General features: G+C 34.6%; 1 protein-coding gene across 2 annotated transcripts in view; it reads left to right on the forward strand.

The window, feature by feature from the left end:
* Window positions 1-3154: 3154 nt before the first annotated feature.
* The window catches only part of LOC127989645 (astrotactin-2-like), a 463909-nt gene continuing 442209 nt past the window's right edge, over window positions 3155-24854 (forward strand). For both annotated transcript variants that reach the window (XM_052591441.1, XM_052591440.1), the window contains exon 1: window positions 3155-3506. In XM_052591441.1, coding sequence (XP_052447401.1) covers window positions 3194-3506 — 313 coding nt within the window. In that variant the 5' untranslated portion in view covers window positions 3155-3193. The remainder of the gene's footprint in view (window positions 3507-24854) is intronic.

Consider the following 24854-nt stretch of genomic DNA (forward strand, 5'->3'; position numbering starts at 1 on the left):
ATAATGTAATATGGAAGAGCCCTGGGTGTCTTTGTTGGTGTCCCAGAAAAATTAATAAATTGTGGCCTGACTTCCTCTGGGCTTTTGAAAGAGAATACTTCATGCTGTTCAGCACCATGGACAGCGACAACCTAACACACACACACACACACACACACACACTCACACTCACACACACACGCGGCTCATTCAGATTCATATACAAGGCCTGAGTGCAAGATTCTATACTAAGAAACAAGGATGTAAATGCTGATTTGAATAAAACCACTGTGCTGAAGTAATGAACATTTAATAAAAAATCTTATTGAGAATAGTTAGGATGACAAGTATAAAACATCCCAGCCCATTATGATGATGGGAGTTTAAGGAGAAGTGTGCTTCATTGTCACGTAAATAATACAAATCTTACTCATCCTAAAATTAATACAAAATACATGAGATATTCCCATGCTTATGATCATATAATGTATGTGCTGAAGAGGCGTTGCGCATGCCTCATATTCATATTACACCCTTATCATTTGAACAGCATCACCCTCCAGCTGCAGAGTATAAATAACTCTGAAAGCAATAAATACGCATGCTGTTCTGGAGCCGGTGCTGCACCAGTCCAGAGGAAGAAAGGAAGGACAAATCGTTCATTTATTTGTGAAAATCAAGATAACAAGCATGGCAGACCTATGGCTAAGATGGAGAGGAGAGAGGCTGGACTCATTACATGCACTAAACCTGCTTAAAGCGTCTCCGTCTAGACTGACGCTTGCTGCCGTGTTGTTTGTCAAATTCAATTTAGAGAAATCAGAGGACTCCTTGGCACAGAGGTCAAGGCAATTTCGACGACAATGAATCTCATATATCCTCTGGGGGAATGTGAGAAAAAGCCCTGTTATCTATTAAGAGTGTATCGTTCTCTTTACATATGTGTCGAAACACCGACACTTGCTCGCTCTCCCTGTCTGTCACATGTCAACGTCTGTCTGAGTCATCGGCAAGTTCAGCCAGAAGAGACACTGTATGCAGTCAATGAAATATATCAGTCCTCAGTCTCTTGAGTATCAAGTAGCATGAATATATCAGCGAACGGTTAAAATATGGTGCTGTGCAATGCGATCACATCAGGACAGTTAGAATCTATGTAATGGAATTGTCTTTTACAGCACTCTGTATGTTAAACAAATCTGAACAGGGGCAGTTACAAATCACACACACAGTACACAGCTGGAGAACGGAGGGGGTCTCTTCAGGAGGTGGTTTCATAGGGCACACGTTTGTTTTGTTTTTTTGTTTTTTTTGGCTCAGTCGCTGTGTGAAGTGACATGCAGGAGCTCCAGGTGTCACATTCAGCTCAGCTCACTGCTGTTTCATGTGACACAATCAAGTTTATCTGCATGCGTTTAGCAATCTATTATTCTATTATGTGATTCAAATCAAAGGATAATGATTTTAAACAAACACACACACACACACACACATATACACACACACAAAAACCTTTAAAAATATATTTACAGGATTTATATATATATATATATATATATATATATATATATATATATATATATATATGTATATGTGTGTGTGTGTGTGTGTGTGTGTGTGTGTATATATATATATATATATATTTTTTTTTTTTTTTTTTTTTTACTGAAATAATAATAATATTACAATTCCAAAGACAAAAACTTTCAAAGTAAAAAGTTTAATTGTTGTGACGACCATACAGATCCAAAATGTTACTTAATGCAAGTCAATTTGATAAATGCTTAGCCTTTTATCTGCATGCGTTTAGCAATCTATTATTCTATTATGTGATTCAAATCAAAGGATAATGATTTTAAACAAACACAGACACACACACACACACACACACATATACACACACACAAAAACCTTTAAAAATATATTTACAGGATTTATATATATATATATATATATATATATATATATATATATATATATATATATATATATATATATATATATATATGTATATGTGTGTGTGTGTGTGTGTGTGTGTGTGTGTATATATATATATATATATTTTTTTTTTTTTTTTTTTTTTTACTGAAATAATAATTATATTACAATTCCAAAGACAAAAACTTTCAAAGTAAAACGTTTAATTGTTGTGACGACCATACAGATCCAAAATGTTACTTAATGCAAGTCAATTTGTTAAATGCTTAGCCTTTTACAACTTAATTTCACCATAAACAAAAGCTAAATTAGTAATAATTTGAAAGAATTATAACTTATAATAAAATGAACAATGTTTTGTTAGTCAATATTTAATTTTGTTTACTAACTTTAAGTAAACACAACTTCCAAAGACATTTATGTTTATTTTGCTGGCGTTAAAAAAATGCATCACTGTTTTTTTTTTTTATGTGCTAAAAAAATAATAATATTACAAATACAGTCATTTCTACAGACAGTACAGCTAGCCAAGTGTTCTGCAAGCCAAATTACTATTTGAACAAAATTGTTTAATTTATAGTTTATAGGGAGTGTTATTTGCTTTTAGACAGACTGAACAAAACCTTATTAATACATAATAAAAATGCAATAAATAAATAAATTATAAATATACTACTACTACTACTAATAATAATACACAGTTATTTCCCTTTTTCAGTGCAGTACAGTACAGTTATTTACAATCAGGACTGAATTCAGGTAAAGTAAGGATAGTTTTGTCACTGATATTATTAGGAAAAATGTCCCAATTGACCCTAATTCACCCCTATATGTTATCCACTTTCAAAGACCCTGAAGTCACTTTTGTTCATCACGGTAATGACTCAGAATGCAGTACAAACCATTTTTCATAACGATTACCTGAGCTGTTCATTTTATTATGGATACTATAATATAGCAATAAAATAACGATTTTTTTTTTTTTTTTTTTTTGCTTCTTATGCAAAAACAACAACTACAATAACAACTAAATAATTGTAGTATTTCTAATGTTTTTCAATTTCTGTATTTAATAAGTGGTGGTATCGCTTTGGTTTACTGTGTATACATTAATGTGTAGTATCTCATTGTGTACTGTATGGATGATGCTATTGTTTGAGCGGTCATGTCTCAGTGCTGCCGCCTGCCGGTCGCGCTCAGCACCGCCGTCGCTGCTATAAACCACCAGCGCTTTACATGAGACGCTCAATCCACGCGCAGCTGCACCGCGAGCGGAATGACATCGAGAGACGCGCGTCTCCTCCTCCCGCTGCTGCTGGGGCTCCTTGCGAGCGGGACCCGGGCCGGGGGAAAGCTGGACGAGGACCGGGACAGCAGAGGAGAAGCGGAGAGCCCGTGTGAGGTGAAGACCGTGACCGTGTCCACTCTGCCCGTGCTCCGGGAGAATGAGTTCAGCTTCACCGGCGCGGGATCCGGGAGTCTCGCCGGAGGGGAGTCCAGACTCCTGCTGTTCGTCAGGACTGACCTGCCGGGTCGCATCTCGGTTCTGGATGACCTGGACAACACGGCGCTGCCCTACTTCACCTTAGGTGAGACTCGACCGTCCGTGAGTGCATCTAGAGCTGAGCTGAGAGATGAGAGATGAGAGATGGGAGATGATCTCTGCGCGTTTGAGTCTTATGAATCTGAGAATGAGAGAAGAGCATGCTTTCTTCCATGAGCAAACGAGCAGAATGACCATCGCAGGGCTTCTTATTGTGTTCAAAAGGGATTCAAGTGTTTGAGAGGTTCCTCAACCTCAAAACTGCATTGAAGTATCAGGTTGACTTTTCCTATAGTTGCATTGAAAGTAAAACAGAAAACATGACACTTCTACTGTTTGACATCTTAGAGAGCTCAGGTATAAACTATGCATGCTGTAGATGGAAGTGAATCTTTTCAGTATAATATCTTCTGACTGAAAGCACATCTCTAATTACGGTAGTGCTCTAATGCTGGAGTCAGATGAACCCTGCATCCGATATTATGGGAAATTTCACACTCATCTTGTCATCAGATTCTGCATCATCTTAGTTAGGTGAGAGGAACGTATTACCAAAAATTTGTACTATTTAAAATAATTGTTAGCATTATTATTTGCACATACAGTTTATTGTACAGTACCCCATTGGGGTCTCTGGGATGAAAACAGCCAGTCAAGTAGGTTACATGGTTCTTCAGGCATGTAGAAAGTTCTTCATGTGTTGTTTGAGGTTCTTCAAATTACAGTCTTGGTTTTGGGTTCTTTATCAGCAGATGCATGGCTTTCTAAAAACCAGGTGATAAAAAAAGTCTAATCTGCATCAATTATAGGCTTTTTTGTTGTTGTGCATCTTAGAGAAAGATGTTTCAGCAAATGTAATATGCACATTTGTGGTGGTCAGGGTTACGTTTATCTCTCTGGTATGGTATCTTTGAAGGAATGTTTTGCAATGCTTTCAGCTTTCTATTAATGTATTCAATATTTAATGATCGTCTGGTGTTCTTAACATGAATGCACCATAACATATAACAATAAATCATTGAACTTGTGTCTTGTAACAGTACAGTCAGTGCACAGGACTGAATGAAAAACAGTGATGGCAACTGCTCTATATTGACCACCGGGTTGCCCTTTCACCCATATATAGAATTACAGTTACGCTCAGAAACGATATTGATGATGACTGCTACTGGAAGAGGAATACTAGAAACTATCACTATACATATAGATCATATGATCCAGCGTGTTGTGCAGACTTTATTTGGATGCAACACATGCTACTATTAAATATATCCCGAAGCCATATGTGTAAGGATGAATCTATATGCGTTATGTCAGCAGAGCATTTAAGTTTGTTCAATTAATTGGTGTAGACACATGGCCCATGTTTAGTCCCACAGATTTGGGTCTTCTGTGCAGAAATCTTGGAACACAGCTAGGATTGGAGAGCTATCAGCTGTTCTTTGAGTGGTGAAATCACAAAACAATTGGTGTTAAAGAGGCTAGGGAAATCCACAGACTGCTTCAAAGCAAGCGAAGCTGAAGTGAATGAGTGCCGTATTGACGAAACAAATGATTTCTCAATATTTTATGTGATTTTGTTGATAATTATATTATAAATGTGACAATAAGCTGATATGTTGTATGTGTTTGCACTGGTAAAGTGGCTGGTTTAGGCCTGTCACGGCCAACTGACCCCTGAAGAGTTTTCATATTCTTTGTTTTTGGTTCATTCAGAACAGTGACAGATATTAAAGTGCCTGTTATGCTATCTGAAAGGTTCATAATTTGGTTTTGAGAATCCCCTACAACAGGTTGACATGCATGCAAGGTAAAAACTTTTATTTTCTTATAAAATGCATGTAAGTTTACCTTAATTTTCAACGACTCTCTAATGATTTGTTTGAAGAGTCATCTTTCCAAACCCCTCCTTTGTGTGAGGCTGCCCTGCTCTGATTGGTCTGATCGATGACCCAGTCTGTTGTAATTGGTCTAGTGCATACAGCGCAAGTCAGCAACAGAAGTCTATCACAGCTTGGTAGTAAAGACTCATGACTCAAAGTAATAAGAATGACAGGCATTTTGTATTATTCAACTCATTTCTAGACAATAGAGGCCCACAGCTGATTAGCAGAACTATAAAGTGAGTTAGCCAGAGACTTACAGCTGCACTCACTATTGTGTATACACAACACAACACAACACAACAAAACTACATATTTTGCACGCTTAACAGAACATCAATGCAACAACTAACAATCATACTATACTTACGGGTTGTGATTCGGAGGAGCAAACTGCTCCAAACAACCTTGGCACTGACCCATCTTTCAAGAACAATCAATTTACTAATCCCACGTTGAATTTACAGAGATTGGAGAAGCAATGGTGAGTGAAATGACAGAAACACTGCAAAAGTTTGGGATTATACTGGTGTGGTATCTTAGTAAAGATGGATTTGAATCACTGATTCTTCACTGCCTTGCCCTTTGGAATTGAAAACACACTGGATACAACTGGAAACAAACTTCTCGACATTACGCTATCCTCGCAAAAAAGCGATGGTGTTTGAGGGGTGTTTTTGCGGCAGGCATTATGCAAATGTGGTAACTTTTGATGTGTGAACCTCACGACTCAATTAAGCGATTCAGAATCGACTCTTTCTTTTAAGAGACAAAAACTTTATTTATGATGTTTACATTCACATACAGTGTTTAGACGTATTTACACTGCAATTTACATTTTTATAAATATATTTATAATATACATTTTAAAATATATATATTTCGAATATTGAAAGATTATTTTTCTATATATATATATATATATATATATATATATATATATATATATATATATATATATATATATATATATATATATATTTTTTTTTTTTTTTTTTAATGTATTAATTTAGTGTTTATTAAATTAAACTAAAACTGCCAGTAGTGGTAAGTCGCTGTCTTAATGATTGAGTAGTTTAATATTTCATTTAACCAATTTATTTAAACAGCTGATTAATTCAGAGACGAAGCAAGTGACTGTCTTTATGATTAAATCATTGATTCATTCACATAATTTAGTATGAAAAAAGCACAATGTGTGGCTCAGAGACACAATGGTTCTGTTGTTGCTTCATCTAGAATATTTTTGTTTACAATGTCGTTGATAAATTGTGCAAAATGTGAAAATATAGTGACAATTGATAAAAGCATGTTTGCTCATGATATTCCTATCGTATAGACATAAGTTAAAAACAGGAACACTTTAAATTAGGGAACATTATCCACTGTTAAATAGTTGTTTATTATATTGAATATTACTAGCATATTGACTGTTTATTAGTACTTATAAAGCACATATAAAAATAAAATAAAATATAAATTCAGCATGACCATATTCTAGATGCCTTATACGAACCCAATACCTAAACATAACTACCTGACCTACTACAATAATCAGAAAATTATTAGCTTGTTGAGGGAAAACTCTTAGTGAATGTGTTACCACACAAATCTAATCTATAGAGATAAAAATCATGCAGGCATTTTTTCTCCCGTATCAACACAAATACATTACCTAGTGTAAATCAGTTGAGGGGTGAAATGCTATTTCATTCATACTGAGTTTTTTACACTGTTAAAGAGTTGGATTCCCATGCTAAACATGGACAAAGTTTTAAAAATTAAGTTGTACGTTTGAAGGAGTATTTTTGTTCCAAAAAAACCTCTTCCGGTTTGTCACAAGTTTCGGAAAGTTTTTTTTCGAGTATGGCTCTGTGTGACGTTAGATGGAGCGGAATTTCCTTATATGAGTCCTGACGCACTTCTGTCGGAAGAGCGCGCGCTCCCGTATAGCGAGGCTGAGCAGCACAGATATGTCACTGATCAGAGCGAGAGCGTTGCGAAAAGTCACAAAAGAAGTGTGTTTTTGGTTGCCAGGGCAAGACAACCCTGCACAGATTACCAAAAGAGAAACAGCATTAAGGGACCAGTGGATGGAGTTTATTTTTACAGAGCATCAACGGAGTTGTGCAAGTATTTGTGTTTGTTCCCTGCATTTCGAAGATGCTTGTTTTACAAACAAGGCCCAGTTTGATGACGGATTTGAACATTGTTTATTTCTTAAAGATAATGCAGTTCCAACGAAAAAGGGTCATGATCGTGTGTTGGAACCGCAGGCAGTGAGTAAAACTGCTTCAAATATCTCTGTGTTGTTAACTTAGCTATCGGCGCGTAAGCACATCAAGTAAACAACATGTGATGTTGTCATCAAACTGCACTTTCCACATGTACAGCTTAAAAAAAAAAAAAGATGACATAAAGTGGAACTTAGTCATTTTCCAAAACTGCTAAGCAAATATATACAGTTTCAGTACATACCACATAGAGACGCGATATTGAGTGAAAATGAGCATTTCACCCCCCCATCCGCTGACCTTTTTCCTGAAAGTCCCTTTGTCAGCCCTTGGAAAACAGTTTTAGGACTTTGAGAATCAGGTTTGCACTGGTGGCTAATTTTACTCGGTCTTCCTTCAGCCCAGTGACCCGTGCTCAGCTGAATCCATACTGCAGCGGCAGGACTTTCAGCTGGGAGCCATCCAACCGTTTTGGGGCTCTGGTGATGAAATACCAATGAAAGCCCTCTTAAAATAGAGGTTTAGTTTCATATGTCAAGTGCTCTTTGATAGAAGCGAATCTATATCCTTGTAATGAAGATCTCCAGCCGGACCTCATCAGCAGTTCTTGCTGAAAAATAAGCGAATGGTTGAAAATATCGATCATTGGCAACACGGCAGTGCTGCTTTTGTATTACAAGTTCATGTTTGTTTTTCATCAAGATTTATATGCAACAGACAATATTGATACCGAACAGGATGTGTCAGCACATCAGCGTAGTCTCGAAGACCTGTGGCTAACATTACTATTACTATACCTCATAAGACAATTGATTTATTCTGGACAAAATATATATTAAATATGTTTTATATGTTGTAAATGATGAAATGCATTCTTGATATTGAAATATATATATATATAGTTTAATTTACCAAATATACAGAAATATATTTAAAAACATATTTTCTATTCATTTATTTAGATTTTTTTTTTTTTTTTCTTACAGTAGCCTACATTTTTTGTCTAAAAGCAAATGTAGATGGAATAGTCTACTAGAGTTTACATTTAGATTTATATATGCAATGTGCACATATTTTCTTGGATTGAAAATGAATGGAAGACAAATTGCATTTTTATTTGTATTTTTTTATGTAAATATTTGTACATACATATTTTGTGAAACATGTTTTTGCAAATTCAATGTAGGTTTAAGGTTTGATCAGATGTGAGATACCTAGCATAGCAACACTTTAACTCTTTGTGAATTTGTTACCTCATGGTTAATGCAAATAACATTTCATTCAAATGTATTTTTTAGCAGTGCTCCAGTTTATTTAGAGAGCAAAAATCCAGAAACGATTGAAACAGCGGGAGGTAGCAGAAAGGCTTTTGTGTTTTCGTCTCTCATGCTTTCTCAGGCTGCTTGCAATGAAAGATGAAGAGTGAGGAGAGCGTTTCGCTGACCGTCGCTCAAGCGCTAACCTCCAGTCTCAGGCATGATTTATTACCTGAAGCGCTCGGGATGTTCAGAAAGACAGAGAGAAGATTAAAAACCGACATGATCAAAGTTTTTATCTGTACTTCTTGCTGGTCTTCTTTTTTCTGGTCTTTTCAATCTAAGCGAGGATTTTCCAGAGTGTGAAAACACAACTGATGAGTCAGTTCTCAGTGTACATACAGCTTACAAATATTATATTACTATATTCCTCAGCCTTTGGCAAATTCTATTTATATCTTGATATTTACATTTCTGAAATCAAGTAAGCGTATTAAATCACCTCAATATTCATATCACTATCAAAATCATTGTGAATACACTACTGTACCATTCAAAAGGTTGAGGTTGGTGTGATTTTTCAATCTTTTTGAAAGGAATGTCACCATGGCTGAAAAAAGGTGCAATATTCTGAAATATTATTACAATTTACAATAACCATTTTCCATGTGAATATGTTCAAATATAATTTATTCCTCTGAATCCAGCATCATTAACTCCAGTCTTCAGTGTCACATGATCCTACAGAAATTATTTTAATATAGAATCATTGCTGATTATTATCATTGTTGATATCAGTTGTACTGCTTCATATTTTTTGTGGAAACTGTGAGAATATCATTTAGTTTTTTTAGGATTCTTTGATTAATGTAAAGTTCAAAAGAACAGCATTTATTTCAAATATAAATCTTTTGTGAAATTATAAACTGTCACTTTTGATCAATTTAATGCATCATTGCCAATATAAAAGTATTGGTTTCTGGTTATTGGTTTATACTCACTGACCTCAAAGATTTGAGTGGTACTGTATGTACTGTATACCAGCAGCTACTGCTCCAGATTGGCACATCACTGAATGATTTTGGCAAATTGATCTAAAATAAGATCTGCCCTTCATGCTTTGCGGACTGTAACCATGCAGAATATTTGAGTCCCAGCAAACGAAGCACGAACGCTGATGGTTAATGCAGGGGCTTCATATAAACAGTCTCTGCACTGTACAGATGAGCTGCAGCTACCAGAGAAACCAGGAAAGGCCACAATTACAATGTGCACGTTTTTCATTGATTTGTCTAACCTTTTTAAAATGTCACACTAATCGAAGGAGGTTTGTGGGTATAATTAGTTTTCCCTCCCCAATGCAAGGGCAATTAGAAGAACCTGGGAGACAGAGTATGATTATTAATTACAGTATTTTAAAAATGATTACCATTCTGATCCTGTAAAGACCCATGATAAGCTGCACTATGGGACTTCCAGTTGAATTATATATATATATATATATATATATATATATATATATATATATATATATATATATATATATATATATATATATATATATATATATATATAAATTTCCTTCCACTCAACCTTCTGTTAACATGCTTGGATACAGCACTCTGTGAACAGCCAGCTTCTCTGGCAATGGATGTTTGTGGCTTACTCTCATTGTGAAGGGTGTCAATGATTGTCTTCTGGACAACTGTCAGATCAGCAGTCTTCCTCATGATTGTGTAGCCTAGTGAACCAAACTAAGAGGCGTTTTGAAGCATCAGGAAAATTTTGCAGGTGTTTTGAGTTGATTAGCTGATTGGCATTTCACCATATTCTAATTTGCTGAGATCATGAATTGGTGGGTTTTTGATAAATGTGAACCAAAATCATCACAATTAAAAGAACCAAAGACTTAAACTACTTCAGTCCGTGTGCATTGAATTTATTTAATACACAAGTTTCACAATTTGAGTTGAATTACTGAAATATCACAAATAATTACAAAAAACAATAAGTAACTAGCTGTATAAAATTATACATTTTTAAATAGAAAGACTGAAATTTAGCCCAACCTCCAAAATATAATTTAGAAATCTTTACATGTCATTAACAACATTTTTGCTAAATAATTAATGCAAGTGCTTTATCAAAAATATACATATACACAAGCTTGTATACCTTCTTTTTCTTTATGTGGGCTTTAAGATAAAGGCAATACAGAAGTGAATGGGAGTATGATGCTTGTCTCATAGCTGATTGTCTCTGCAGAAACCGCAGCTGGCATTCTTTACCTCTCTCACAATGCATCTACCGCTTTATGTGTGGCATTATGTGTGTGTAAAGTTTTGGCAGTATACTAAAAAGGACAAAAACACACACAGTGAACTTTCCAAAGTGTGTTTAATAAGAGTACTCGACAAATTGTGCATCTGTTTGATTGGATCTCCCACTAAAGAGTCGCTCTCAATTATTCATGCTAAAGTACATCAGCTCTGCTGCATTTGCATTTATAACTCTCTTTGTCACTTTTATAGCAACTTTGAGGAGTGAAACAGTCAGTCTGGTTTTGCCATGCAGTGTTAGAGCATCTTACAATGGACACTTCAGACAACAAATCACACACACTAGTCAAGACTTCAAGACTTCTGGTTTATAAATGGATTTAATTAACTTTCTGTGGGCAGCAGCGTTTAGATTTACACAAACCCTTGATGAATTAAAACCAAAATTATTTGACAAGGGATATACGGGCTCTCAAATAAAAGAGCAGCTCTGATAGATCTTAAAATAGAAAGTGTTGTGCGGACCAAATGTTTTATACTAACACAATGGGCAGACGGATATTGGATTATTTAAAGGCAGTGTAGAAATATGTTGTTCCAAAAACTGTTTTAATTTAACCTAATGTGATGCAATGTGATTTGTCATTCATAAATACATGAAACAGCTCTGATTTATCTAGTACTAAACTGAATGTGTTTTAAATACAGAATAACTGAGTTTAAATATTTATCATTAAATCATTATTTCAATCATATACATTTGAACTAATTGAATGTTGATTGTTGCATAGCTACTCATATTGAAATTTATGAACAAACTGAATTTGAATTTGAACAAATGCATTTTAAAAAATAGGAGCTTCTTTCACATCTTTTACAGCCCCTGCTACTGCAGTATATGCTTTTATTTGGTCCTTTCTTGGCACACAAATGAAAGAAAGTGGTATGGGTTTCTAACAATGAGGGTTGATGCATGACAGAATTAATATTTTCGGTGAACAATTTCATTAAATGTTTGCCTATATAAGTTGACCAGTAATCATGCAAAGATGAATAATGTTCCAGTTTTCCATGACTCTTGGGGTTTCTGGAGCACATTTGAGTTCTTCTGATCAGCCTGATCTTCAGGATGGCCGTTCTGACAGATTGTGTGTAGTTGTTGGTTTGTAGTAGACTGCTAAATCCAAAGACACAGACATCATCATCTGCTTGACTTCAAAGGTCAGCTTTAATCATTTGTTTTATAGAAGTAGACTTATTTTGATCTGTTGACTAATGTACTAAAGCACATGCAATGCATGTATTTTTTATTTTTTTATCATATATTTAAGTTATGTTTTAATGCAATAATTTGCAGAATCACATATGTGTAACTACAACATTTAAAATATATTTAACCATAAATGCTTGACAGTTCTTTCAGCAGTACACACACACACACACACACACACACACACACACACACAACATATTTCAAAGAAAATAGAAATACTTATGAAATTATAGCTAATAATGGACTGCAATTATACTTTTTCAGGTCAAAAAGCACTTTAATGTTGAGATAACTGAGCTTTATATGAACTGAAACTATAATTAATTTTTCATTTAGTTGCAGTTAACATGCAGCTAAGTGTCTGAAAACATTTTATTCAATTCACACTTAAATGTTCTTTTCAAGTATTATTTCCATAATAAGTTGTTCTACTGTGCCTTTTTCACACGTGTATGTTAGTCACTTTCACAAATGTGAGAAACGTTGACTTATTTTTTTTTACTGTCCTTGTGCAATAGTGGTATTAATCAAATTTGCAGATTTATACAATACAATACATTTTAAGAAATGTTATATTTAAAGAATCTGCTGATTCAGATAATGGCAGTTTGTTTTCTTGCTACTATTAATGCTTGTGATTTTTCCTATCGTTCGAGATGTTTATGATAGGGTGCATGTAAACAGCACAGTATGAATGAACAGCAGCCGGATCGGTGGATATTATAAAGCTTCCCTGTAAAGCCCTGAGGAAAAGCAGTAGGCATTGTGTCAGCATCCCGCCTTTGTTCTTTTTACAGTCTTTTCTCTTCATCTTCTTTTTTGTTCCCCTATGAAAATTGAAACCACCAGTTCCTACATTTATCATGACATCGGCAGAAAAACAAAACCCACCCCTGTTTTTGGTCTCTTTTCCTCTCGCCTGGATGAATTGGATTCTGATAAGTCAGCCTTTTGATAGATATTTTCTGGGTATTGTTGACCAAGAATATGGTACAATTCGCAGACTTGATGCTTTCGCTGCAATCCCATCCAGACAATGACTTTAATTCACAGCCAGGGAGTCGCACACTTTAGTCTTGTCCTACGATTACTGCCAATGTTCAACAGCTGCCTGTGGCTCTGTGTAATAAAACATTCTGATGCTTCCTTAGATAGAAATGGGCCACTAAAAAACTCCCATCCTCAGTATCTGGTTATTGTGGGGTTAATGCACCTGACACTAATTCACGTTTGCTGTTGTTAGTCACTTCACCTGCCGCTCAATAAGACCCCATGCGGTTCTTTAATGAACACTGTTTTATGGAAGTAAAAACAACAAGAGCAAACATGAGCTTTTTTTTTTTTTTTTTGAGACTAAGGGTTATAACAAGTCTTAAAATACATCTAATAATGTTCTTTTGTAAAACATATTTTTGAAGAGGAGCATGGGGAGACCTGTCAGCCACATTCAAACCTCTTCTTAACATATATTTTATAGAGAAACATACATGTGATTTGAATTTGTTTAAGCAGTGCTGGATATGATTAAATACATAATTCAACAAATAATTTGACCAAGACATCAAACTGTGTCATTTAGAGTAGCTCCTCTTGCCATGTGAATTTGCAGGCCAAAGTTAAATAAAAACACACAAAATGTGACATTTCTTCACCTGAGCTTATATTTCTGGTCTCCCACAGTCACATACGAATAACTAAAGGAACAGTGTCTTGTTGTTCCTTTCCAGAACCTTCTCTGTTGTGGAATGAGCTGTCAAAACCTGACTCCAAACTCCTTCAACTTTCAAGAAACAGTTGAAAGCAGCATTTACCCTCTCCCCAACCCTAAACCAATGCACTTTAAATAAATAAATCATTCATAGCCTAGTGAACTAGCATACTGGGAATATGCTTTTTGAATAAAAGCATCTGTCAAATGCATGTAAATATGTTTGAATGAAAGTCTATGGTATAAAAAAAAAGTCTAGTGTCATTACCCCTTAAAGGGACAGTTCACCTAAACACGACCTAAAACCTGAGAGACTTCTGTCCTTCCAATGAATGTCCAGTCCCCAAAAATGGTGACGAGTCACAAATTTTTTAACGTATTCCATATGAATTGAATCTACTGAAGAGACACAATCACTTTACTGTATATTATGGACAGGTTTAGTTTAGGCTTTTATTAATGTATGAACATTTATCCATGCACGCGCATCACAAATGGTTAAACAGAAGCTCAAGCTTGGTTAATGTGCAAGCTCCAATTTTGTTATAACGTATCGATGAACTGCCCCTTTAATATTTCCTATAGACTCTGATTCTCTGGCATTCTGGCTCCAGCATACATTCACACACAAGTCTCTCCAGCAATCTGTTGTGCATCATCAGTGGTGTCAAGTCACACATTTGTGGACACATTTATTACTAAAACAAAAAAGTATATTGTTCTCTTATGGGAGTCCAGCAGTAATTCATTGTGCAATCCAGCGTTCACTTTAAAGATGCTTTTCAAGTCTCACAGTCCTGATTTCTTGAGCAGCATTTGATGAGTATTTCTCTCCGTTCAGATCGGTTTCCATACAAACTGTGCACACTAGGTTTGTGGAAATGGAGAAAACAATACAATAGATACAGTGCCGCTGGATGATTTGGTTTGTAAGGGCAACGGTGGCATGGCTGAGATAGCAGGATGATACTCGTGATAAACTCATAATGACAGAGCCCAGTGCAGAAACTGAGTCTGCTCACAAAGGCCATCCTGGGTCGGTCATCGCTGCCCTCACTTCTGCCGTAACTGGAGCACTGGGTTCACTGCTATATGTGTGGACATGTTCTAATGCTAGCATACCGTCTCTGATATTAACTGAGGCACCAGCCGTTAAGGTCTGTCTGTACGATTTTTACTCCACAAGGAAAAATTATCATAACATCACACAACGATCAAGAACGCACCTGATTTCCTCAGACAAGCAGCTGTTAATGATGACAGCAGGTTGGTGAAAACACCTCCTCACTTCTGAAGCATGAGAAATGTGCCAACAAAAGATAAAAATCACCAGCAGGAAAGTGATACGTCTTTTGACAGTCAGCATTAATATCTGATTCCTCGGGCTTAATAAAAGTTTGATTGTGTGAGACTGAGATCATCACTGTTAAATCACCAACGCCCTTGTGATAAAAAAAAGTGCACTTAATTGTATTACACATGCACTTGTAATGTACTTCAGATCTTAAAAATATGAAATAAAAGACACTTTCATGACTATGTTTCTTAAATACACATTAAAAAAACTGCACTTTGCAATAATCTCAAATTACACATTTTACTTTAAAGAACCTATTAAACTAAATGTAACTAAAGCACAGGTAAAATATTTGATTATAATTTGAACTGTAGCATTATTTGGTATTACAGTTGAACTGTTTACAAGTAGTAAGCGGCAACTCTTTCATTTTTACAAATAAGTAATTACAAATATATGTAAATACAAGTTTCGATAGAAAGGGCATTGAAGTTTATTTTAGTTTACCATAAAAGCTTCTCAACACATTCAGCACTTTAACCACACTGCAAAGACAATATAATTATAACATTAAATATACATTTGTACTTGTGTCCTACTTAAGTGGGTAAAAAATAAAATAAAAATAAAAAAACTATAAATTACATTGCATTTAGTAAAATTACAAGTGGTCAGGAGAAATTTAAAGACGCTTAAAGACGGTATTGGGACAAAATTTAGGAGATCTTGCCATTTTTGTTTGTTTGCCGATTTTGTTGTTTATTGTCAGAATACACACCTACAGTACCTTTTTTATAATTTTTTATATTTTTTTCTTAGAATCTGAATTAGAATTGAGAGAGCTAAAGTTAGAAGGAAATAAATAAATAAGATATATAAGTCAACACGATGACATACTGAGTCATAAATATGAGATAAAAACAATTAGGACATTAAAGATATTTTTTATTTTTTTTTTACATACAAAGTCAATTATGAGATAAAACTTTACAATTATGACATCTTGAAATCATGAGAAAATAATAAATTATTAAAAAAGTCAAAATTGCAAAAAGATAAAATATTAATAAAAAAAATCACAGTGTTTGTAATAATAATAATTTACCAAAGCATTATTATTATTATTTTCATTATTCTGTGGCATAATATGCTCACATAGATACAAAGTGAGCGATACAAGTTATTTTAAAATTACACGTAGAGATGTACTTATGTCTTACTATAGTGGGTCAAATAAATAAATAAAAATAAACATTCTGAAGTATCTAATTAAATGTACTATACATTCAAACTGTCATGCATTTTATTTATTTGCACTTGATATGCAATAAGGTGTTCGAAAACAGTGCATTATTCAGTTTGCACTATTAATTTAAAGCATATAATTTTCATAGTAAGTACTCTTTTTGAACATATGATAAAGTGCACTTCTTTTTCTCAAGGGTGGCTCTTTTCTGGGATTCCTGAAGACCTTGAGCATTTGTTTGTTTGTATACAGTGATTTCATCTATATAAGTGCTTCAATAAGAAACCGAGTTGCCCTTTCGTCCCTGGATTGCTTAAAAACAAAACTGTCCAAAGAGAGAGCACACTCAGGTAAATTTTTAATAGCTGAGGCCATCAGCTGGGAGAATTAGTTATGACAGAAGAAATGCGGTGAAAGAAGGGGACTCTGTAACCAAAGGCTCAGGAGCCATGAAATATTTATGCCTGAATATGAACCGAAGGGCTGCACCGTCCTTCACCGTCTGTGTCTCGCTCTCTCCACAGTCCCGCAGATCCATGTGGCATAGTGTGCGTTTCATCAGTAGCATTAGAATTATTCCAAAAACAAATCAAAGTTTGATGCTGCTTGGTCTTTGAACATGAAATCAAAATAGAAATCACTCGTATTCCCCTTTGTACCACTTGCTCAGGGGTCATGTGAAGATAGAAAATATAAATATTAAAATGCTTTTATTTGTTGTAATTCCATTTTTGCTCTTTGATACTTTCTGAATACTGTAATTAATGGCATGTTGATGTTGTTTAGTTGTCTAAAAGAGACGTTCTGAGCATAAATGATAGGTTATGGCATAACACTATTGACCAACAACCAATTACAAAACCCTCCCACTGAATCTATTCACTGCAGCTTTAGAGCAGCGCTGTGTGAGAGGCCTCGCTGTTTCGGTTTTAGTTGCATTTGGTTATGGACCGTATAAAGGAAAAAATAGGGTTTTACTTACAGTAAACAATGCAAAGATTCAGCATTAGTAACATTTTGTCCCCATCAGTCAGATTTGACATTGCAAATGCATCTTGGATCATGGTAATCCACTGGATTCCTTAGATAGAATTGGAGTTGCAATTTTCCTGGGCTATCATACATCATAAATTGCTCTATAACCGTGTTAAACCAAGCTGGTCATCAGGCATGTCTGCTGGGATCTCAGCTTCCATCAACAGCTTCAGAGATATAAAACGCCCCGGGAAACATTTCCCATCAGGCTAGCCAGCAGCAGAGAGAATGCTAGTGTGTGGCAGATAAAGCAGGTGCACAGGCCAGATCTGAGCATCTACTGTTCACACCTGGCTGATTTCAGACTAGTTTGACACTGGAGTCTGGTGTCAATGCTTCAGGGTTAACTGGAAGTGGAGTCCACTGAAAACACCACCTAATGAGACACGACTAATGAGAGAACCTAAAAAAAAAAAAAAAAGTAGCATTTTTTTTCTTTTATTTTATAGTTATTTATGTTTTTCATATAATGAGGCTGTGACTGAATCCTGTTCATCTGTGGCTGTCCATAACTCGGTGTTTGCATTTGGAAACACTGGATTCGGAAAATAAGAACTTTAAAGATGGTTTAAGATGGTCCTATTACGTTTATGAACTTTCTGTTCCCTTATTTGGTCTTCCTGTTTTTGTTTTGTTAATTGATTATTCCCCACCTGTCTCCAGTTCCCTCATTACCTTCTGTGTGCTGAAATACCCTGTCTGTTCAGTTCCTCCTCGTCCATGATTGAATGTGAATGTAACTTAATGTATTTGTATCTTAACCTATTGTGAAGTTAATGTGGTGTTGTGTATAGTCTGTATTCTCCGTCGTCATCCAGTAAACTCCTCATTTTGATCACTATCCTCCTCGAGCACTTTGTCTTATGTTTAGAACACACCTCATTTGTAACAGGTCCAGGGACAATATTAGGAGATCTTGCCATTTTTGCTCATCACCAAAATAAAAGATAAAAAGATAAAAAAGATTTTAAGATAAAAAAAAAATAAAAAAAAAATAAAAAAAAACTCTCAAATGCACAGTCCCAAACCCTTCACAGCATTGACAAGACAACTACAGTAGCTTTATGAAATATGTATGTAACTTATGTAGTATTTTAAAGGCGTTTTATTTGTTTTTAAAGTTTGTTTATTGTCAAAGTACACACCGACTTTCAAATGGTTGCCAATGGAGGAAAAGTCTTTAAAATCCCATTTTTTGTTTCTCATTGACAGAAATGGGATTAGACAGAGGGCAAATGTAGAGGGGGTTTAATTTTTTAGCTAAATAGATATCCAAATGTATCTACTCTACAATTTCAAATGAGATCTTAACAAATTTAGACTTTCTCTTTTTTTTTTGATTTTCTCTTGGATAAAGAATATCACATGTTCTCATTTTCAACTGATTTTACCACCAAAACAGCAAATTGCAGTCTTGTGTTTATTTGAGTGGGTAGCTTTGGAAAAAAATAACAAACATTTAAATGTGGTTCATTCTGAGTGCAAAATGGAGTTTTGTCAAAGATTAAAGCAAGATTTTATAATTATATCATGTTTGACTTATTCTATCCCAGAAGTGTCTAGTCACATTGTTTTTAGAGATTTTTTAGGATACACATATGAGAACATGTTTTGGTAAATCATGGTTATGACATAAATGTCATAATTATGACATACAAGTCAAAATTATTACATACTAAGTCATAGTTTTGAGGTAAAAGAAAATCATGACATAAAAATTTTTAATTATGAGACATAAAAAGATAAAACTGTGGCATACTACATCAGTTGAAATTATGAGATACACAATCATGGCATAAATTGAAATTATGAGAAAAAGTCAAAATCACAAGATAGACATTTAGTCTTCTTTACTATAAATAGGGCTGGTTTATATGACACTTCAGCATGTAACTATTACATGATTCAAGTAATGTTTTCTTTATCAACCTTCTAGTAAAAAATAAATAAATAAAAATGAATAAATAAATAAATACATAAACATTTCAAGTGAACCACGCATGAAGTTGTCAGTATGATCACTTGTTAAATATCGATGTCAAATATCATGTTTTTGCAAAAAAAGATGCAATAACTACAACTACATTTTGTACAAACTTGTTTTATGCATATTATATGTTCAGAAATAATAAGAAGAAAATGCTTTAAAAAATCTCAAAAGTCAAGGTAATTCAAAATGTACAAAAATGCATAAAACCGGTAGAATATTATAAATGATCGGTAAAACAATGAACAGCAGCTTTCAGCCTGATGTCTACAAACATGAAATATCACAGTAGTAGTTCTTTACAGGCGTTCATTTGACTGTGATGCTTTTCCATAGTTTTTTTCACTGTAAACATGAACACGACTGACTGTTGCGCTCGTGTCTCTTGCAGCGTCTCATGCATGAAATGGCTTTCTAAAAATGCAGTGCTCAAGTTAAAAGTTCAACTTCCATCTTCCTGCATTTTTCCTATTCCACTTCCCACGTCGCTTCTTTGTCAACACGCACGTTGTTCCTTTACAAAGTGCGTCACACACAAGTGGTTCATCATGTGCACCAACATGCAGTTAGATCATTCTTTTCTCTTTACTGTTAACATCGGCATACTGTCAAAATTTCTAATTTTAACATTTGGTAATATTTTTACCAAAAAAAACACACCGCCCTACAGTAGCTATAAAGAAATCCACTTTTGAGCAATCAAGTGTTGCTTTTAAAGTGACAGCATCTACAATACCAACCGGGCTCAACTGAAACATGCCAGTCAAAACCTCTTCCAAAACCTACTATGCACACTTTGAGACATACTGTATTATGCAAATATTACCCTCCTGCTAGAGAGAAGGAGCCCATTCTTAGATTCCTATGACTTCTGGATGTTTTCCAGTGAGTGAAGACCTGAAAAGTGCCGGATGGTTCTCTAGAGCACATCCTGACTAACTGCTGAGCAACTAGCCCAGTGTGGGATTGTCAAGGGATGGTCAAATGATTGTTTGAACTGCTTCTCACTCTCTGGTCTCATTGCAATCCACTTAGTACTCCATTAGATCTATAGATGGTTGTCTGTATGCCTCACACAGGAAGAGGAACTTTGTGAGGAGTCTGTTCTCTTTGACATCAGTTTTGTATCCTTAGCATGCACTTCACATGGTGTTCGTTTCAGCTGGATGTTTGCTGATGACAAAAACAGTTTTTTTTTCTTCTCTTAATTAATTTGATCTTTTCTAATAAGTTTAATGTTTAATGTCATAATTGACTTTTTATCTCATAATCTTGATTTATCTCAAACTAGAAACCACTCAGATAGCACCACTCTGCACGCGTCACTGACAAAGTAGCCTATTTTAAAAAGAAACTATGCAAATTACCATTTTCTTCAAGTTGTATCCTTCAAATACAGTGGCATTTTTCATTAATATCGTAGAGATTACTTCACACGACATCAACACCTCTGTGCAGCTGTGGTTGTACAGTAAGTACAATGGACAGATCCCCATAATATTGAAGTAAGTGCACATCATTGATCATTGTTCCCACTAAAATATTTTCGCATAGCATGACATCTGCAGTTTAGTTTAAAGACAAATTATTGTGCATCTGTAGCACTGCTCGCTGTCAATTATGTCATAAGACATAATTCACCCCAAAAATATGTGATGTGGTTGAGGATTTGAGATTTGGATTTCGTCAGAAAAAAAGAATGAAGCACTTTATTCAGCAGAGTTCATAAACATGAGTCTCTTTTTATTTATTTATATACTTATACTAGTTTTCACATAACGTGTAAACATTTTACTAGTTAGACTTTTTCTGAAGACTTTTTCCAAACTATAATTCCTGACTAAATGTATAATCAAGTGAAACATTATGAAGTGTCAATAACAATATACACTACTATACCATTCAAAAGCTTGATGTAAATAATATAAATGTAACAAATAAATGTAACTGTAACAAATGTAACAAACAATGCTGTTCTTTCAATTTATCCCCCCTAAAAAACCTGAAAGAATATTCTAAGCTCTCTTCAACATTAATCATAATAAAAATAATAATTACAATAATAACAATAAAAGTTTTTTTGTTTATTTTTTTTATTTTTTTTATTTTTTGTGGAAAATCAGATTGTTAAGAGGATTTCTGAAGGATTGTGTGACTGGAGTAATGATGCAAAAAATTCAGTTTGAAATATTGTTTCCTAATAAACTGCACTCACAAGTGAATATTAAATTATGTTCTGGGATAATTAAATATATTCTTAATAAACTACAAACATAAAATTATATACTTTTATTTTGTTCTCACATTCTTTCTTGTAACTCCTCACTCACAGTGGCACAGCTGAATGAGAGGCTCATTATGCAGCTCATTATGCAGGCCTTTGTCTTCTCAGGTGTAAATCACAATGATATTCATGATAGTTGACGCCTACTCACATATGACTTTTACCAACAAAAAGTGTCTTAGAAAATTTAAATTAATATATTGTTTTCTGTGAGTGAGTAAACAAGATAACATAATTTAGAAAGAAAAATTCTAGGCTACAAGCTCCAGTTCTCAAAAATCCCTGGAAGCATTGTTCTTTATGTGTTTTATGGCCTTTTCAAGTATTTCAACATTTTTAGTTTTTCACTAACCACGCATAAAAAATTTTTTTCTCAAAAACACAATCATGTACATACATGCATTTTACATATTATCGTAGCCCAACTTCTGCTGATTACAGTACGATTAGATTTTACCCATTTAGATATTTATAAGAAACTGAAAAAAGCACAAATGTCAGGGCATGACAAAACTTATCCAGGCACCAAAAAAGAAATGAAAACAGTTTTTAAAGTCATTCCTTATTTCATTACTTTTCTCATGCCAGGAAACAGAGTGTGTACGCATGGTCTAGAATGTCTGTAAGATGCGTAATGTGTATGTCTAATCATCTTCCCTTATTATGACTTCTTTAAAATGATCCAAAGACAGCAATTTCTGTAGCTTCAATTTCGATTGAAGGTGATTCCAGTCAGATGAGGCTGGATACACAAAAGCTTTCTTACCTAATTCAGATGGAACAGCGAGAATGTAATAGTATGAAAACATCGAAAATCAAAATATTTCTCAACAGTTTTCTGTTGTACAAGACAACAAAGATAAGGCAACATCCCCAAGATGGCTTTATAAATAATTAAGTACTAATGCATTTTTCTCCTACTAGACAAAGAAGGCCAACCCAATGTTATACAAGGCACAATGATGAGTTGAGAGTTTACAGTTTGATATTAATCTTAGAGCACCATGATAAACAGCATCTACAGTAGAGACAAGATATGAAAGTGCAAATTGATACACTATGTCGCCGAAATCAAGTACAGATAAAAAAAAAAAGTAGCAGAAACTAATTTATTTCATCTAATTAAATGACAAACAAAGAGAACAGCAGGTCCCTTTCTTCTGAGGGCCCCTCAGGTATCACGGCAAGGGGTGATCTCCCAGCAGGAGAAAACAGCAGCCCCTTTTTTTTTTCATTCTCCTCCACATTCAACTTCTCCACCTCCATTTAAGTAGCAGGGACATTCATCCTCTGCTGAAGGATGAACACCAGACCCCTGCAGTCAAAGCTGTGTCTCCTTAGTTTCCTCATCATCCTGAGTTAACAAAATCCCAGTCTATTCTGTTAGTGTTTGTCGGTACTTGAATGTTTTCCATGTGCTCTATTTTCCCCATTTGGATTATGAGAGACTCTCGTTTTATGAATTCCTTGTTCCAGGCTCCCTTGATTTCTTGTGAAGTGCGACACATAATTTAAATAATTGACTTTAATAATTGATGATCTCATAATTTATACTTTTCTGTATAGAAAACACCCAGATTGCAATAGCTTAGAAAATACCCTGCCAACAAGCATATTGTAAATCCATACAAAATCATGGTGTGGAAGGGGGGACTTATACATTAAGTCTTTAAACTTTGAAACATCCCCTTCGACATAAGCAAATTTTGCATTGTTTACGGAATGTAAAATCTAATTTTAATTTTTACTATTATTATTAATCTTTATAAGGCACTGTTCTTGGGTTACAAATAAGACCTGAATAGTAGAATTTAGTACAGTATATCTGCTACATTATAAAGGGTTGTTAAATCAGGTGATCCTAACACTGTATCTAATGCTCTGTTACTACTTGATAAGACTTTTTTAAAGAGGTCACAGTATTCTGACTGTACAGACACATCTAGACACTATGTAATGACAGCTTCTGTAAAGCAGTATTGTAGTATTGAGCATCTCTGCCCACAGACATCAATTCCAGCCAGTGGCTGTTTCATGCCTGTGGAGGAGCTGTGCTCTGCAGATATAGTTTAAGAGAACTGCATAACCCAGCTTAATCCATCATGACTTCAGGCTCAGTCAGAGATTCATTTGATTTTAGATCAATATATCTCAGATCAGATTTATTTATTTATTTATTTATTTATTTATTTATTTATTTATTTATTTATTATTCAATTTACAAGGATTACATCTTAAATTTCCAGTTATCATTTGAATTTGACATGAACATGTGGTGTTGGGTAATTTTAATTTGCTGGATGGTGAGAACAGTAGCTAGGCAGTTTAAAACAGTGTAAACATTTTTATGGCATTGCTTATTTATTCATTTTTGTAATGAGGGTGTTCACATTGAAAACGTGGGGAACACGGGCTCTGAAAGATGCAGTATGAGTTGCACACATGCTGCTGTTTACAATGTTTTCATTAGTTGATGCATCAGTTACCATCAACTAATGAACCAAAGTTCTAATGCATAAATATCTAGGACATTGTTATCTTAATAATAATAATAATAATAATAATAATAATAATAATAATAATAATAATAATAATACATAAACTAATGTTGATTTATGCAATGTAAAATGTAGTTGTATATGCAGAAATGAACACTAACCTGACATTATTTGATCACACATAATACATTTACTAATGATTAAAAACATTGCACCAAATCTTTAAACGCGCAGTATGGAATTTTTGGCCACCAGGGGTCACTCAATCAAAATAATAACATAAGACGTACTTTGATGACGTCAGGAAAGAGCTCATGGGAGTTGTTGTTCATTGGAACACGCGCTCTGTCGCTCCCTATCATTCCTCACTCATTCTAACTTAGTATTTTGACAATCACGTCTTTTCGAAAGGAG

Source organism: Carassius gibelio, chromosome A5, assembly GCF_023724105.1.
Source record: "Carassius gibelio isolate Cgi1373 ecotype wild population from Czech Republic chromosome A5, carGib1.2-hapl.c, whole genome shotgun sequence".
NCBI classification, from domain to species: Eukaryota; Metazoa; Chordata; class Actinopteri; order Cypriniformes; family Cyprinidae; genus Carassius; species Carassius gibelio.